The sequence below is a fragment of the Mustela putorius genome, unplaced genomic scaffold, assembly GCF_011764305.1.
Source record: "Mustela putorius furo isolate JIRA1106 unplaced genomic scaffold, ASM1176430v1.1 tig00000139_pilon_pilon_pilon, whole genome shotgun sequence".
NCBI lineage: Eukaryota > Metazoa > Chordata > Mammalia > Carnivora > Mustelidae > Mustela > Mustela putorius.
The window spans coordinates 10,680,805-10,699,975 of record NW_025421293.1 but is presented as its reverse complement, the minus strand read 5'-3'; the positions used below and the strand labels follow the sequence as shown (position 1 = coordinate 10,699,975).

At 43.6% G+C, this 19,171-nt stretch overlaps 1 protein-coding gene across 5 annotated transcripts in view; it reads right to left on the bottom strand.

Annotated features, from left to right (window-relative positions):
• The window catches only part of USP42 (ubiquitin specific peptidase 42), a 76,343-nt gene that overhangs the window by 44,413 nt on the left and 12,759 nt on the right, over positions 1–19,171 (bottom strand). For 3 of the 5 annotated variants that reach the window (XR_006605265.1, XM_045075122.1, XM_045075121.1), the window contains exons 1-2: positions 6,692–6,841; positions 2,064–2,313 (exon numbers count right to left, since the gene is read on the bottom strand). Coding sequence is in view for 4 of the 5 variants with exons in the window: in XM_045075122.1 (XP_044931057.1) it covers positions 2,064–2,304 (241 nt within the window). In the remaining variant the exon portion in view is untranslated. Of the gene's footprint in view, positions 1–2,063; positions 2,314–3,446; positions 3,916–6,691; positions 6,842–19,171 lie in introns of those variants that run through there. The other 2 variants (XM_004774982.3, XM_004774981.3) reach the window with 2 other exon arrangements.

Sequence of the window (19,171 nt, the reverse complement as noted above, 5' to 3'; positions counted from 1 at the left end):
TTTTAGGTATACAAACAAAAATATGTATAGAAGAAATAAAAAATCTTGGATTTACTTTACAACGATGGACAGGGGAATCCCCGGTGAAGGCATAATCTGCTCTGAGTCGATAAAGCTGACTGATGATTACATGTGAGTTCCTTCTAACTACTCTTTCATACCTACTTAAAACTTTTTCAACACAATCTACAGAAAATGCAGGCTGAGCCCACTCTCTAGAACATTTGCTGTGGATGCTTCTACTCAGTACCACCACACTCACCGTCCCCTTCACTGGCACTGCACGTCTAGAGTCCTTACCAGCGACCACACAGTCTCAGTGTAAGAGGTGGCAGAGACATCATCCCCACTGTACCGGAAAGGAAACCGGCTCTGAACTCAGGCTGTTGGGCACCACTGTCCGTGTTCATAAGCATATTTCTATGTTGCCTAAAAAGATGTCTATTTTCAAGACTTATAAACAGATTACTAATGATAACTATGCTAACAGAACTCAGGTAAAGCTCAAAAACAACTTAGGTAGGAAAGTTCAATCATCCGTATGAAGACTACCTTTCCAAAAGTTTGCCAGTTCCTTGGTGCTGCTGGAGATGGAAACGCCTTAATGGATGGTTCTCTATTTTAACAAAGAAATTAATGGGTTTAAGTATGCAAAGGTAGGCTTCGGCTCAGTGGGAGCAGAAAGAAAAATTAGGAAAAAAGAAATGAGCGCGCAGAGAATGGGACAAGGGCTCCAAAAAGGGCGCGGCAGGGTGATGTGAGTTAAGGCCTGAGAGAGAGAAAGGAACCCCAGCAAGTAATGGGAAGTTGGAGTCAGTGAAAAGAAGTCCTGTGGGAAAGTCTTGGTGGTGAAGGTCTTTAAACTCCATGTGTAACATTCAACTGAATTGTTTAATTTGTGCTATAACTCTCCTCCTACCCAAAACACCTTCAGCGGATCACACCACCTGCCACCACATCACAATACCACATTTACTGTGAGGATGCAAAACAATATGAGGGCCAAACTATTCTAAGCCTAATGACGTTCTGAGTAGGAACTAATCTATCTTCTTTGCATTTCAAAGCTTTCAAGCCCCCAAATCTCAGAAGTACCAACTAAAGTGTCAATGTTTCATTTAACCGGATGAGTTAACAAAATGTAACCATATTTACACAGCTTTAACAAATGTAACATTTACATTATCTGCTGTCTTTCAAAGACCTTTATTACCACAGATGATTTTAACTGGCCAAAAACCCAAAACCTAAAAAAAAAACCCACAGCTGGGTAGAGCCATTTGTCAAAAGGCCATCGTTTTTGTTTTTGTTTTTGAATATATATATTTATTTATTTGAGAGAGAAAATGAGAGAGAGAGAACATGAGATGGGGGGCGGGGGGGCTAGAGGGAGAAGCAGACTCTCTGCCAAGCAGGGAGCCTGATGTGGGACTCGATCCCTGGTCTCCAGGATTATGACTTGAGCTGAAGACAGTTGCTGAACCAACTGAGCCACCCAGGTGCCCGGTAGGCAATCATTTTTAAAAACATCTTCAAGGGGTGCCTGGGTGGCTCAGTGGGTTAAAGCATCTGCCTTCAGCTCAGGTCATGATCAGGTCCTGGGATCAAGCCCCGAGTCAGGCTCTCTGCTCGGCAGGGAGCCTGCTTCCTGCCTCCCTCTCTGCCTACTTGTGATCTCTCTCTCTCTGTCAAATAAATACATAAGATACTTTAAAAAAAATCTTCAAAATTTTCAGAGATAGACATCTACTTAGGGAACTACAGTTAACTGACAAGTTAACAAAATGCCCATCTCAATCTCACCAAAATGAAGTTCATCCCTCAAAAAATTTAGAATAAAAGAAACTACAAATATTTTAATAACCAAAAGTAATCCACCCTGTTATAACACATGCTAATCATGACCAAGCAGCACAGGAAAATGAAGCCTGTAGGGCAACGTCACTGCTGGTCACTTGGGTGTCAACAGATCTCACAAAAGATGACGCCCTCCCAAAATGCCAACCACTGACAGCATTTACACAAGAGTTTCTTGGAGTGATTCTGTCTTTAAAAAGTAGTACCTTGGTCCTTTTGTGGTGATGGTTTTGATTTATCAGGTACAGATGAATTTGAATAAACTACAGCACCAGGTACTGGTCCTAAAGAAAGCGTGTGATTTGAAACATCATTTAGCGAAGACACAGCTCCCCAGCTGGCAGAACCCGCATCCATGTCTCCAGGTGAGACCGCCTCGGAGCTGCCAGGCTGATTCTGATAGGCTGATGGGTCTGAAGATTCAGAAGCTTTGTCAACTATGGTCATTGTTCAACTCTGCAAAAGACAAAACACATGCAGTTGTTTTTAGAAATTCAGAAAAGTAATCTATTTAATCTACCATTAGATCTTGGAAAATTATCCTACCCATATTTAATTACTGTCAAAGAAGTTGCGTAAAATAAAAACAGCCGTGTTTTTTAAGTTTGAAATCATTTCTTTGGAACATTTAGCACTGTGCTCACCTGACATTCCAACAGTATTTAATTATAAAACTTTCAATTATAAAAGGTTTTGACTGGATGTTGTTATTCTATTCCAAGCCCCCTAAAAGTCTCATATTTCAGTTTATAATCAGGAACCTCAGTTTCCAATTCTAGAACATTTACGAAGAACCCATATATTTTCTTCTCCCTACCACTTAGAATGTGAAATGCACGAATACATCTGACTCAATTTTCAATTCACACAGAATTCATCAGGGAAAAGTCTCAACTACATGAAGAGAAAAATCTAGTTTTAATTTTGAGCTTAAAGTCCAAAATGACTTGTTTGAAATAGATTGTTGTGTTTTGTTTTGTTTTGTTTTGTTTTAAATAGGAAGTCTCACATTTGAAAAGTTTTTCTGAAGAGGCTCATTTATTTGGTATATATGATTTTTTTTTAAATGAAGCCCGTAAGACATTACTGATATCAAACTTGAACATAAATACGTGTTAAAAAAGTAATTATAATTTTCTCTCAGAATCCTATTTTTAAATCTTGGGGCTACCACTCTCTCTCAAATGCTTAATTATGAAAATTAAGCATTTTCTATATGCTGGGCACTGTGTTAATCACTGAACATAGATTAATTTACTTAATTTTCATAATAGACCTATGAGAAATTGCACTGAATCCACAGGATCTATAAAATGGAGCCATTATAACCCAAACTAGTCAGCAACTGGAACCAGTCACCAGGCCCAACATTCCCAGCAAGGGTTCCTTCTGGCTGCTGACCTAGTCACTAGGGTTCCTTTAGGAATGTAAACTGCCCAGTGAAAACCAAAGCGAATGTGCCACTACTCTATAGATAACCTTTCTCTCAGGCATGCCCCGACTGCCCCCCAGGACAACGTCTCAACACCCAGACTTGGCAGGGCCTGGCCCCGGAACCACTTCACACACTCCCCAGCTTCCGTTCCTACCTGCACTCTCTGGGCTCTTCACATGCTGTTCTTTTTCACCTCACACTCTTCCAGCCTTCCACCTCCAGCCAGTCACAATGATCACTTCTCAGTTTAGAATTCATTCCCTCTGGGACGCTTTCCTTGACAAACATCCCTCCCCCAAGACCCGGTCGGAACCCATCCGCAGGCTCCCACAGCGCCCTGCCACCGATTTCTATGGTAGCGCTCGGGCACCGACTCCGCGGCCAGTTTCACTTGTTGCTCTCCAGCACACTTGTATTTCTACGCCCGGACCTGGCACACAGAAAGCCGGCCACACATGTGCTGAACAAATGAATGAATCCCGAAGACAGGAAGTAACCAGGGTTTGCTTTTAGCACTGGCTTGTGCTGAGTGATTTATATACAGTATCTTACTTGTATACAGTATCTCATTCCTACTTTGAAGTAGGAACAGCCTTTAAAACTTGCTTTAAAAAAAATATTCGATACAGGGGCGCCTGAGTGGCTCAGTGTTAAGTGACAGCCTTTGGCTCAGGTCATGATCGCAGGGTCCTGGGATGGAGCCCCACATCGGGCACCCTGCTCAGCAGGAGGCCTGCTTCTCTCTCTCCCTCTGCCCCTGCTTGTATTTCCTCTCTTGCTGTCTGTCTCTCTGTCAAATAAATAAATAAAATCTTAGAAAAATAAAAAGAAAAAATATTCAATACAGACAGGTCAGAGAATAAATATCAACATTCGTGTCACCTCAACAAATGTTGTGATACAGTCTGCTCACAGTAAGGTTCTTTCAAAAGCCCCAATTTTGTTGTAATTTTAAATTACAGCATGATTATAGCCCCCTGCCCTGAGAGGACAACCTTAAGAATTTTGGGGGATCTTATGCAGAAATAAAAAAAAGTTGACATTTCATTTTAATAAAATAGGAAAAATTAAACTATTTTATGTCAATATAAGACACAGGATCTTCATTCAAGAAGAAAGCTTGAGCTATATTATCCAAATAAAGTCTGCACCATGAAACACAGGGGAGGTAAGCAAGAATAAGGAAACAAAAGAGAAGGAGGGAGAGAAGAAGGAGCAAAAGGAAGAAGCAAGCCAAAACAGAGACCCCAGAAAAAGTTAATTTGGCCTCATCTACAATAACATTTAACAGCAAAAACCTCAATTTTCCTAGGATAAACATCTCTTCAGGGCAATCATTAACAACCAACCAAATAAAACCATTTTACATGTTCCATTTGCCTTTGGGGAGTGGCGGGGGTAAGGGAGGGCTTTTAAATGAAAAAAAAAAAAAAATTAAGGAAAACATACAACTCAATCATCAATAGCCATATAACATAATTCTGGGAAAACAAACCAAAACCATCCACTCGTCTTCGTTTGTATATTTGGCCAATGACTACTTATCCTAAAACCACTGAGGATCAAACTAAATTACATTGGCTACAGAGATACACTTTCTGCAAGCCAAACATTATATAGGACCTAAGATTCTTAAGTTACATGTTCTTTACTGTTAGTAAAGCTTCTAAACATCACAGTTATGATTATATTTGGCTTTTAATAAATTACTTCAATGAAAAGTTAAAATTTCTCTCAGCATCTTCTAATGATACACAAAAAGTTACAAAAACATGTTTGGAAAAAAATGAGTACATGTATCAAGGCTGGAAGTGTGTGGAGGAACGAGACTAATGGACTTCGCAAATGTTTGCTTTAACTGCAATCGTTTATTCAGAAGTCTTACGATTTTTAGTCCCTTATAGTTCTATCAAATACCAGAATGCATTATTCATTCTCATTTGAAAAATCAGCATACAGCTGTTTTAAACATTGTGGCACTGCACATAAAGGTAACAGTATCAGTGCCTGCAGAAAATAAACTGATACACTCTGCTTCTTCATAAACAATGTAATCCACGTTCTTGCAACATTTGTTTAAGTGGAAAACACACAAGCGTTAAAAAGATACAGCCTTGATTTCAATTATTTTTAAGTAAATAAAACGACTAGCCTTAAACCTTTACAAACCAAACAGTGCGGACTTGATTCAATGATAGGAAAAGAAAGTGAAACTTAGATAAAAACAAATAAGTAAAACTGATTATTCATATCCCCAATGCACTTTGAATGAGCCAAGAGTGAAATTATCTTTAAAATTTAGCAGTCCTAAAAAATTGTGAGAGGCCACAAAAACATATGAGAACCTGTAATACTGTTGCTACCTTGAGGAAGAGGTGTTAACTGAACAGTTTCTCAACACGTTTTACTGTTATCTGAGTATATTTACTTTAAATAACTAACATGTTTTCCCATAAACAAGTAAACGCTAAGGTCTCCCTGAATATAAAAGCGCTATTCAACAAAAGTAATCTCAACTGCATTCATTATAACAAGGTTAAAGTCCTAGATTGTAAAACTTCTGTCCCGTCAAATTTTCATTTCAAACATCTGAAACTGATCACCCTCTCCCCCGACCCCCTCCAGGTAAGTTGGCTCTTCCTGCCCCGAAGATAAAGAACTGGACCGAGGCGCACACGCTTTTGGGGACGCGCCGCCGGGGCCGGCTGGCCCCTCCTCTCCCCCCTCGAGGGTGCCCGCTCCGCCCCAGCGGCCGGCGTGGGGAACCCGGACACTCGGCGGAGGAGCCAGGTGGACGGCCCCGCGAGGGGGACCGGCGTGCCGCGGAGGGGCGGCGGGGTGGGAAAGTTTGTCTCTCTGGGGGGTGCGGTGGGGGTGGGGAGGCGAGCCCCGGGCTCCGAGGGCCGCTCGGGGGCGGGAGGTGGCAGCCACGCGGGGGGCGGCGGGCGGGCCAGGGACGCCGGACTCCGCGGCCGGCGGCCGGCACACGCCCACCGCGGGCAGACCCGTGCGGGCCAGGCCGCCCCGGAGCCGCCCGCCCGGCCCGGCCCACGGGCCGAGGGGGCGGGCTGGGGCCGGGTGGGGGTGGGAGGGCAGTGTCCATGGCAACCAGGGGGGTCTGGCCTCCCCGCGCAGCCCGGCTCTCGGGGCGCCCGACCGCCCCGGCCGCCGCCCCCTCCCCAGCGGCCTGGCCCGGCCGGCGGTAGCGGCACTGCCACCGGCGCCGCGGGGTCTCGGGCGGCCCGCGGCTGCGGAGGGGGCGGCGGGCGAGGGGCCGCGCCAGTCCCCCGCGGGCCGCGCCGGCTCAGGGGCGGCCCGGCCAGCTGCGGTCGAGGAGAGCGGGGCGCTCCGCGGGCCCCACGCCGGCCAGCGGCGGGCGGGAAGGAGGCGGGAGCTTACCTGACCCGGCTCGGCGCTCGCTCCATCCCCCTCGGCCGCCGCCGCCGCCGCCGCCGCACACAGCCCAGCCGCCCGGCGGGGGACAATGACGTGCCTCCATCCGGGCACCGCCGCCGCCGCCTCCGGGTCAGCGCCGCGCCCGCAGCGCCCCGCCGGGCCGCCAGGGGGCGCGCCAGGGCAGCGCCCGCACGCGCCGCCGCCCAGGGGCCGTCGCACAAGAGGCGCGGCACGCAGCTAACGGGCCAGGCGAGCGCGGGAGGGGTCGTCGTCAAAGCGCCGCCGGCGCAAACTGGCGCGCGCGTCACTGGAGCGCCGGGGCGCGGCGCAAAGGCCGCGCTGATTGGCGGAGCCGAGCCGCGCGGCGCGGGCCGGGGCGGTCTTTTCCCCAGGCCGTCGGCGGGAGCGGACCGTAAGGCGCGCGGCGGACGCCGGGCCCGGAACCAAGCCCTCGCCGCCCTTGCCGCGCCCGACCGGCCTGCACCGGGACGCGGCGGAACGGGGTCCCCGAAACGGACGCGACTCCGGGGAGAGCCTCCCTCGCGCGCTGCGGTGCTGTGACTGCGGCGTTCGTGTCTTGGCCTAGCCACCCAGCCTTTAAGGACGCCGGAGCCATGGGGCGCCAACTCGCGCTCAGCCTTAACAGACTGCGCGACGGGAAGGGGAGAATCTGAAACCTGACTCCCGAGGAGGGCAGGGCCCGGCCCAGCTCGTCACGATTGCACCTGAGATCCAAGCCTTCCACGGTCTTTGGGGGCAACTAGACAGCTCTGGCTCCCCAGTGCCAGATGCACACGCCCAGCCACTTACTGGACGTCTCCGCAGCGAGACTGAGCCGAAAGCTAATTAATTCATCGCTGCATTTCCCCTCCTCCGCGACCCTGCTCCTCTCTGCTGGGTTCTCTGCTTTAAGGACAAGGCACTAGTGCGGCACTAACCTGAGCCCTTCCGGCCCGTCTAATCCCTAACACCAAGTCACACCCGACCCTCCCCAGAGGCAATCTTCTCGCCACATCCATTCTCTCCGTCTCCTTTCTGAGGCTCTGCTAATCTCAACTTCCGTTCCACCCTTACTTTTCTGTGATCTCCCTGGTTTTCTTGATCTTTCAGTAACACAGGTCAAGCGTTGCTCCCCTCTGTGCCTTCAGCCTCTTAGTGGTCCACAGAATAGTCTAAACTCCTTCACCTGACATTGAAGCCTCAGTTCCCTTTCTTCTTTGTAACCCCAGCCATAACGGGCTTTTTTTCGTACAAACACCCCAAAACATCTGCTTATAGAAGCCCTGCCCGTGCCTCTTATTCATGGATCCCTTCTTGAATCCCCCATCAGAATCTTAACTACTCCCCCTACAAGACCGCATATCTTTATGGTGGCACTCATTTCACTATTGTTATGGGGGGGGAAAATCACCTGTGTGATTACAATGATCAGTTGTGGGTTTGGAGCACAAGGTTGAAGTATTCTGAGAAAACAAAGAGGGAAAAGATGAATTCCAAACCTCCAAAACTCAGTACTCACTTTTGGGATTAACACAACTCACTTCCGGATGAAGAATGGTTATGGAATTTCACCTTTGTGGTCCTTAGGACACTAGTAAGAGATCTGCAAGATCAAAAGGGCCAGAGGGATGGACTCAGTAATTTACTAGCCTTTCCCCCAAATGACTTTGAGATGATTAGAAAATGAGAAGGAACTGAAGAGCCAGATTCTTAATATTCACCCGAGTCTTGTGGTTTTTCAAAATGCTTCCCTTGGAAGTCACACTAGACATTTGCCTTCTAATTTCATTTTCCATCCAGTATTCTATTAACAAAGTACCCCCGCAGTCCGCCTCTTAATACAGCACCTGAGCAACTTACGTAGGAAGAGGGTTTGGGAGTTGTTCTGCTTTGTTTAGTTTTTTTAACCAAAAAAAAAAAAACACTCCACTAGAACAGGCTTAGCGTTCTCCACTAGAACAGGCTCTTGGGGGCAGGATTACTCACCCCCTCCACCTCACACTGTGCCTTGAAAGCAAACAGAGGGGCTTTTCCTCTAAAGAATCTCAGTGTTGCTTATAATAACAAACTGACAACATATGTGGAGAAATTACAAAGGATGTTAGGAAGTCCCCGACTTCAAACAGCTGGGGCTTTAGCTGAAGGGGTAAGCCAACTTGCCCCAGAAACTTCTTTTCCTCCAGACCGGCGCTTAATCCAAAAGCAATGCTGTTTGGAGATTTTAGTTTGCCTCTGTTCTTACACACTTTGTGACCTCCACGGATTACTTAGCCCATTGCCTTTATGCTGAAGGCAAACTCACCCCAGGGGCCCTACCTCCCAATACAGATAAAACACAAAAAGTGTTAACAGTGATGTTAGATTTTCTGAGAACCTCCAGACACTTATGGAGCCCCTAACGGATGCTGTAAATGCCCTACCAGATCCCCTTTACTGGCTTGTACCCCCATCCCCTTCCCAGCTGCTCTGAGTGTTAGCTGCAGCTGTTAGTGAGTGTTAGTGACAGCTGTTCTTGGCTGACGGAAGGCTCAATCTGCTTCACAGGGAGGTTAACCATGCCTACCACCTCCTTACAACCGACACCAGTGACCCACTGACAAAGGGGGTCTTTGCCTCAACTTGTGACCAGACTTGTGCTGCAGCGAGGGCTCCAAAGTCCCAGTGGGATCAGAGACAAGTTCGTCTTCCATGATATCCTGGCTTGATGCCTTTCCCTGCCCTCTTTCTCCCTGCCCTTTCTCCCAGAGCACAGTGCATCTACAACACAGGCCTCTGAATTCTGTTTCCAAGCCCTGCTTCTAGGTAGCCTGGTTTAAGACAATGGGTATCAGAAAAGGTCGTAGGAAGGCGTCTCTAACGCCAAGACCCCAGGTGATGTAGGAGGCACTGGTCCCCATGCCATTTTTAAAGACTCCCACCCAGGGGAAAGTGGGATAGGAAATGAGTAGAAGGGCATCCATTGGCTTATTCAACCTCTCTGGTGTTTGTGAACGTTGGGGAAAAGAGCCAAAAGAGTCACTCTTAGAATGGCTGAGGATATTAGTATCGTACCTTACGCTTATAAAAGGTGCAAGGCTATTGGTCTCCATCACATGCCGATTTAATTCACCAGTTCTGGCCCCTGAACACACTGGGTGGGTCAGGGAGGGTGAAGATCAAGGACACAACCGTCAAGGACTTCTCTAGCACCACCTTAATTCCACCACTGTCTGCCCTGTCCCTGAGAGTTCCACAGCCACAACAGAGTAGCATTTAGAATCCCTCAGTCAATCCTTGCTCTAAGTATGCCCCTCAGAACAAACAAAACCAGACCCTTTACCACTTACAGCTTTTGCTCAGAATCGCTGTGAACAAAGAAGAAATCACAGAAACACCCAAAAGTAGATTAGTCATAAGGTATATTGGAAAGAAATGCCTACCATATTTTGCCACAAAACAAGAAGAAAGAAAGAGTACCAAAGGGGAAAAAGGGGGAAAAGAAATAGAGTACCTATCTTTCACTATTAAGAGTGCTCAGATGACACCGTCACTAGACTTGTCCTGGCAGCTTGGGCTGAGACACAGTCATCACAGAATGCTGTTTGGGGACAGACACACTAGATATAAATCTGGCTTTTATTTATTAATTGCGTTCTTTGGTCTTGTTTTGGACTCTCGTGAAATGAAAGGTTTAATTTATCAAAGCCAACTTTATCCTAACGGATAATTAACACCCCCCTTCTTCCCAATCCAACATAAGACATTAAAGCCCCAATGTTTTCAAGGAAAGATACATTTGATTTTTCTGAGGATCACTGTCTCCAATGAAGGAAATCTGAGACTATGACTTACCAAGTCTTAAGACCTGGTTTATTTTTAGGTGATAGCTCCCAAGTCACTCTTTTATGTATTGCCAAAATACTAATTTAAAACCTAGAATAGGGGTGCCTTAGTCATTAGGTTCTGCCTTCGGCTCAGGTCCTGATCCCAGGGTCTTGGGATTGAACCCCGAATCAGGCTACCTGCTTCTCCCTCTCCCACTCCCCCTGCTTGTGTTCCCTCTCTCGCTGTCTATGTCAAATAAATAAATAAAACCTTTAAATAAAATAAAATTAAAATAAAACCCAGAATAAACCATGCATTGGAGATACTGTATCTATTTTCCAGAGACCATTTTGTTTAGAATAAAGAGTTATACACAATTAGTTACATCATGACAATGCTCCAAATCAAGAAGGTAAAGCTTGGGAGGCACTGGAAATAACCTTTCCAGTGGATGATATTAAGGAAAAGTTTTATGAAGGTGGTGACACTTGAAATGGGTCTTTGAGGAGGAAGTAGAATTTTTTTTTCTAGGCAAATAAAAGATAAGAAAAGGAAACCAGGATTTCAGGAGCAAACGCTATTTGGAAGCAAGTAAACTTGTCACCCTTAGAACTCTATTGTCCTTGGAAATATGTAAAAATGAACACTGATGATACTGTTGATAACAAGGAAAAAGTTCAGCATGTAACATGATTCAGCAGGCTTGGGGTTTCAAAGGAGAAGCTCTGAGAGATCTAACTGGCTGGTTGAGACTATAAGGAAAAATATCACTTCCTAGATTTATAATGGAAATCAATACCTGTCCAATTCATGAACATGAATGTATGCTACCCACACAATGATTAAACATGGCTCTGGAAGTTTCTCTCTCTGCCCCCCCATCCCCCGCAAAAACCACACAAGATATTTCTACCAAAATGGAGAAAATTTATCTTCGTCTGTATACCTCAATTTGAAAAAAAGCGAAAATATGTGAGACCCGTTAAGAGCTTTCAGGTAAGTGGCTGATTAAAACATGAATATAAAAAAGTCAACTGAATGTGAATTTATTTAATGCCATAGAACTATACACTGGAAAATGGTTAAAATAATTCGTCTTATATATATTTTATCACACACCAATAAAGCCAATTGAGATCTATATGCTAACAATATCTAACTAGAAAAATAACAATAACAAGAATTAAAACAAAACACTAAAGAATAAATAACAAATTTGAAAAATGTGCAGGGCCCAAAACTCATAACTAAGGGCCTAAAAAGGACTTTCTTTCTTTTTTTTTTTTTTAAGATTTTTCTGAATGAAGGATCATACTTCCCTTTTTTTTTAAAGATTTTTTGTTTGTTTGTTTGACAGAGATAGATCACAAGTGGGGGGGGGAGTAGGCTCCCCATCAAGCAGAGAGCCTGACATGGGGCTCGATCCCAGGACCCTGAGATCATGAGCTAGGCTGAAGCCAGAGGCTTAACCCACTGGGCCACCCAAGCACCCCTATACTTTGCTTTGTAAAGATTTTAAGTACACTATAACTGATCCCAAAGAAATTCTTTCCAGAACTCAATAAAATGCCTATAGTATGGAGATTAAAATAAGTTTACAAATGCAATGCAGTTAGTCCTGAAACGACTCCTGTGGCACTTAAGATGTTTGAATATTCCTGGGGCAATAAAGCCATTCGTTAATACTCTCCACGCTTAACCACACATAGCTCCTTTCTCTTGAAACAGTTCACCCTTTCATTGAGCAAATACCCACCTACCGTCTACTCTGAAAGTCAGGGAGAGAAGTGATGTGTTAGTGCCTGCCTTCAGTGAGCTTTTAGGATGTTTACATGAAGCGGTTGAGCCCTGAGAGCCAATTTTGCAGGAAGGAAGTGTGGGAGAAAACAATATAATGGGAGGGGGCAGATCCAAGGGAGGGGAAGTTCACAGTGGGCTCACTGAAACTGAACCCTGCAGACTGATAAGCAAAGCGGATCGCAAGTTGAAATTGGGAGGGTCCCCTTGGAGCTGGAGACGCACAGAAACAGAGATGGGGAGAGCAAGTCAAGAGAGGAAAGGAGAACTCGATGTGTAATTCACCTTGGTGAGTATCTGAAGGAAACTTGATCAGAACTGTATCAGAAAAATTTCTCAGCACAGGGCAGAACACACCAAAGGATGCCCAAGGAAGAGGCTACCTCAGTGCTCAGAGTTTCTCTGTTCTGAAGAGCAACAATCGATGTCTGATATTAGACTCAAGTCTTGACAGTTTTTAAGAATGTATTAGTGACTTTTTAAAAAAGATTTTATTTATTTGTTAGAGAGAGAGAGCATGAGCACAGGCAGGAAGACTGGTAGGCAGAGGTAGAGGGAGAAACAGGCTCCCCGCCAAGCAAGGAGCCCGATGTGGGACTCAATCCCAGGACGCTGGGATCATGACCTGAGCCGAAGGCAGCCGCTTAACCAACTGAGCCACCCAGGCATCCCTATATTAGTGATTGTTAACGGTTAGAGGTCATTATGGGCCAGACATTACTTGTAAAGATTTATACACGTTCTTGCAACAGTCTCAGGAGGTAGGCACTATAGGGCATTTCCATTTTATAGATGAGTTAACAGAGGCAAGAAGACGTTAACTAACCTGGGCAAGGTCATACCAGAACCCATATTCTTAAAGCTCTAAGTCAACACTGTCCTGGAGAACTGTCTGCAATGATGATAAAGTCCTACTGTGCTAACACAGTAGGCACAAGTCACAAGCAGCTGTCTCAGCCTTGAAATGTGGCATGGTATGCCTGAAGAACTAGGTTTCAAATCTAATTTAACTAATTTGCATTCAAACGTCCACATGGGGCTACTGTACTGGACACAAAGCTCTAAGTTATCCTGATTAGAGAATGTTCACTGTAGGATTGCTTATAATATTGAAAGAAACAAATGGGAGAAAGCCTAAGACAAACTATGAAATATACACAACTCGAATGAGGGATGTGGAGAAATCCGGTAAGAATTACAAAATCTGAACTTCAGGGATGAGGGTCGGGACAATATGTTTTTCATATGATACAGACCCACAATGTCTGGGATCCCTGATATTTTTCTGGTCTTCACCCAACTCTTGTAGGTCCTGAATAAGCAGTCTCTAGTAATATCATCTAATAAAAATATAATTTAGGGGCGCCTGGGTGGCTCAGTGGGTTAAAGCCTCTGCCTTCGGCTCAGGTCATGATCTCAGGATCCTGAGATCAAGCCCCGCATCAGGCTCTCTGCTCAGCGGGGAGCCTGCTTCCCTCTCTCTGTAACTGTCTCTCTGCCTACTTGTGATCTCTATCAAGTAAAAAAAAAAAAAATTTTTTTAAATAAATGAATCGCATGCCATGAGGTGTCTTATGGTCTTATCTTTGGCTTTTGTCACGTAGCATGCTTTCAAGATCTATCCACATTGTAGGCTAGATCGGTATTTTGTTCCCTTTTATGGGTAATATTATGGTACTATTTATCCATTCATTTGCTGAACAGAGCAGAACAGAGCAGCTATGAACATATATGTACAAGTTTTAGTTTGAATACCTGTTTTCAGTTCTTGGAGGTAGGTACATAGGAGTGGAATCGCTAGGTCATATGGTCAATGTATGTTTGACTTAGTTGAGAAACCACTGTGCTATTTTCCACAGTGACTGCACCATTTTGCCTTCCCATCTGCACTGTTGAGGATCCCAATTTCTTCACATCCTTGCCAACATCTACGATTTCCTGTTTCCTTTTCCTGGTGAGTGTGAAGTGATATCTCATTGTGGTTTTACGTTTCCCTGATGACTAATGGTTTCGGGCATCTTTTCACACGCTCGTCAGCCATTCATCTTTGGAGAAATGTCTATTCAACTAGTTTGCCAGTTTTTAAATTGGGTTTTTTGCCTTTTTATTGTTGAGTTGTAAGAGTTTTTTTATTTTTTTAAATGATTTTATTTATTCATTTGGCAGAGAGAGAGCGATCACAAGTAGGCAGAGAGGCAGGCAGAGAGAGAGGGGGAAGCAGGTTCCCCACTGAGCAGAGAACCCAATTTGGGGCTTGATCCCAGGACCCTGAGACCATGACCTGAGCTGAAGGCAGAGGCTTAACCCACAGAGCCACCCAGGTGCCCTGTAAGAGTTCTTTATACTGGTTACTAGACTCTTACCAGGTATTTGATGGAGAAATATTCTCTCTCATGGGGGTTGTTGTTTTACTTTCTTGATAGTGTCCTTTAATGCACCAAAGTTTTTAATTTTAATGAGGCCCAATTTATTTTTCTTTTGTTGTGTTTCTGGTGTGGGTTTTTAATAAATTCTCTTTATAATATTAGGAAAGTTCCCTTCTATCATCAATCTGTTGCATGTTTTTATGACAGAGTGTTAGTTTTGTCAGATGTTTTTTCTATATGAATTAAGATGACGAGGAGGTTGGGAGTTTTCCCCTTCTATTAATGTGGTGTATTGCACCAACGGATTTCCTGCTTGGTTTTTTTTTTTTTTTTAAGATTTTATTTATTTATTTGACAGAGATCACAGAGGCAGAGAGGAAGGCAGAGCAGCAGGCAGAGAGAGAGGAAGCAGGCTCCCCGCTGAGCAGAGAGCCTGATGCGGGGCTCGATCCCAGGACCCTGAGATCATGACCTGAGCTGAAGGCAGCGGCTTAAACTCACTGAGCCACCCTGGAGCCCCAGATTTCTTGCTTGTTGACCTACCCTTGCACTCCTGAGATAAATCCAATTTGTAATCATTGTAACATGCTCTGGTCTCAGTTGACTAGTCTTTTGTTGAGGATTTTTACATTTATATTCATAATAGAATAGTCTGCAGTTTTCTTGTGATGTTTTTGTCTGGCCTTAGTATCGAGATAATATTGGCATCACAGAGTGAAATAAAAAATGTTTCCTCCTTTTCTATTTTTTTTTTTTCGGAAGAGTTTGAGAAGTATTGGTGATAATTCTTCCATAAATATTTTGTAGAATTCAACAGTGAAGGCATCTTGTCCTGGATTTTCTTTGTTGGGAGGTTTTGCGTTACTGATTCAATCTTCTAATTTGTTATACACATTAATGGAACATGATCTTCTCAGTTAATGTAGGAAAAGCCTTTGACAAAAAATCCAACACACTTACGTGATAAAAAACAAAATTCAGATTTTTTATTTCTTTTGGAGTCAGTTTTGTGCGTTTGTTTGTTTCTGGTATTCTGCTCATTTCATCTACATAATATAATTTATTGGTGTATAATTGTACAAAGTATTCCCATATAATCCCCCCCGTTTTTGTTTTTGTTTTTTTGTAACATCAGTGGTAAAGTCCCCATCTTCATTTCTATTCTATTTATGAGTTTTCTCTCCTTTTTTCTTAGTCACTCTAGTGAAAGTTTTGTCAATTTTATTAATCTTTTTACGTAACCAAATTTGGTTTTATTGGTTTTCTCTATTGTCCTATTCACTATTTCATTTATTTTCACTATAACCTTTGTCTTTTCCTCCCTTTGCTAACTTCGGACTTAGATTGCTTTTCTTTTTCTAGATCCTTAAAGTGTAAACTAATTAACTTGAGACCTTCCTTTTTAAATATAGACATAATAGCTATAAATTTGTTTTCATTACATGTCGTAAGTTTTAATATTTTTTATTTATTCAAAATAATTTCTAATTTATTTTGTGACTTCATCTATGACCAGTTTGTTGTTTAAGAATGCATTGTTCAGGGGCGCCTGGGTGGCTCAGTAGGTTAAGCCACTGCCTTCGGCTCAGGTCATGATCTCAGGGTCCTGGGATCGAGTCCCACATCGGGCTCTCTGCTCAGCAGGGGGCCTGCTTCCCTTCCTCTCTCTCTGCCTGCCTCTCTGCCTACTTGTGATCTCTCTCTATCAAATGAATAAATAAAATCTTAAAAAAAAAAAAGAAAGAAAGAAGAATGCATTGTTCAGGGGCTCCTGGGTGGCTCAGTCATTAGGTGTCTGTCTTCGGTGGTTGTGGTCCCAGCATCCTGGGATCAAGATGCATATCAGCTCAGCCAGGAGCCTGCATCTCCCTCTACAGCTCCCCTGTGCTTGTGTTCCCTTTTTTGCTACCTCTCCTCTGTCATAAATAAATACAATCTTTTAAAAAATGTATTGTTGGGGCACCTGGGTGGCTCAGTGGGTTAAGCCTGAGCCTTTGGCTCAAGTCATGATCTCAGGGTCCTGGGATCGAGCCCCGCATGGGGCTCTCTGCTCAGCGGGGAGCCTGCTTCCCCCTCTCTCTCTGCCTGCCTCTCTGTCAAATAAATATATAAATAAAATCTTTTTAAAAAATGTATTATTTAGGGGTGCCTGGAGTGTTCAGTGGGTTAAACATCTGCCTGTGGCTCAGGTCATGATCTCAAAGTCCTGTGACTGAATCCCGTGTAGGGCTCCCCACTCACTGGAGAATCTGCTTCTCCCTCTACCCTTCCCTCCACTCATGCTCTTTCTTCTCGACCTCTCTCAAATAATTAAACAAAATCTTTAAAAAAGAGAGAATGTGTTGTTTACAAATAAAAAACATATACACACTAAAAAAAAAAAAGAAGTTTGCCTGAGTGAAAAATGTGAGCCCAAGAGGCTCAGTCAATTAAGTGTCTGCCTTCAGCTCAGGTCAGGATCCCGGAATCCCAGGATCAGGCCCCACATTCAGGCTCCCTGCTCAGCAGGGCGTCGGCTTCTCCCTCTCACCCTATTCTCATGCTCTCTCTCAACTCTCTCTCAAATAAATAAATAAACCTTAAAAAAAGAATAAAGTCTACTTTATATGATATTACTATAACACTCCAACTCTTTTAGCTACTATTAGTATGAAATATCATTTTCCATTTTTTTTTTAATTTCAAACTTTGTGTGTGATAGAGGTTGGGGTTTTGTCTTTTGTCTTTTTTTTTTTTTAGTATTTTTTACATTTAAATCATAATTTTAAAAGATTTATTTATTTTTGAGAGAAAGGGACAGAGCATGCCCATATATGGGTGCAAATGGGAGAAGGAGAGGAGAGAGAGAATCTTCAAGCAGACTCCCTGCTGAGTATGGAGCCTAACATGGGGCTTTTTTTTTTTTAATGTTCCAACCTGTTTTATTTATTTATTTATTTATTTACTTACTTACTTACTTACTTATTTATCAGAGAGAGAGAGAAAGAGAGAGAGAAAGCACAAGCAGGCAGAGTGGCAGGCAGAGGCAGAGAGAGAAGCAGGCTACCGGCCGAGCAAGGACCTGGAAGCAGGAGTCAATCCCAAGACCCTAGGATCGTGACCCGCGCCAAAGGCAGTGCCTTAACCCTCTGAGCCACCCAGGTGTCCCCAGACACAGGGCTTGATCTCATCACCCATGAGATCACAACCTGAGCCCAAACAAAGAGCTGGATGCCCAACTGACAGAGGAGCCATGCAGGCACCCCTAGGGTTTTGTATTTTAATTCATTCTGCCAATCTCTTTTAATTGGAGAGTTTAACCCATTAAATTTAAAGTAAGTAAGAAGTAATCTCTGCAAGTTTTCTTTATCTCTTCTGGATGTTATATCTTTGTTGTTGCTCAATTCCTTCATTCCTGCCTTCTTTTGTAGTTAATTAATTACAGCGTCCTGTTCTGATTCCTTTCTCATTTCTTTATCTATCTATAGCTGTGCTTAGTTACTTTGAAGACTACAATGAACATCTTAAACTTGTAACACCTTGGTTTGAATTAACACTAGCTTAGTTTTAATAGTATTCAACAAATAGGTTCCTATATATTGCCATTCCTTACCCTTTACAGTGCTACTGTCACAGATTATATCTGTGTACATACTTTTCACATTAACATAGATTTATCTTGTTCTATGCATTTATCTCTTAAATCACACAGGAAAATGGATGAGTTACATATAATAACAATAATCATGGCTTTTATATATTTGCCTACATATATAGTTACCACTGTTCTTTATTTATCAGTGTTCTCTATTTCCTTGTATACCCTCAAGTTACTATCTAGTATCCTTTCATTTCAGTCTGTAGCAATTCCTTTAGCCTTTCTTGTAGAGAAGGATGACTAGTAACAAACTCTGTCAGCTTTTGTTTCTTTGGGAATGTCTTAATTTCTCCTTCATTTTTTAAAAAAGATTTTATTCATTTGAGAGAGAGCATGCTTTTTTTTTCATTTGAGAGAGAGAGAGAGAGAGAGAGCAAGCGAGAGAGCACAAGTGAGGGGAAGGGCAGTGAAAGGGAGAAATAGATTCCACCTTGAGCAGAGAACCTGATGTGGGGCTGCATCCCAGGATTCCAGGATCCCAGGATCATGACCTGAACCAAAGGCAGATGCTTAACTGGCCAAGCCACCCCCAATTTCTCCTTCATTCTTGAAAGATAGTTTTGCCAGGTATAGAATTTTTGATTGACAAGTGTCATTTTTCAGCACTTTAAATATGTCACCCTACTGTCCGCTGCCTCCCTGGCTTCTGATGAGAAATTTTTTGTTACTCTTACTGAAGATCCTTTGTATGTTACAAGTTGCTTCTTTCCTTGTTCTTAAGATTCTTTTTGTCCTTCTTGTCCTGTGTCTTGCTGTGTATCAATACAAAGTCATTCTACTTGAGTTCATAGAGTTTCTTGAATATGTATATTCATGTCTTTTAACAGATTTGGGCATTTTTCAATAATTTTTTTTTTTTAAGTATACTTTCTGCCCCTT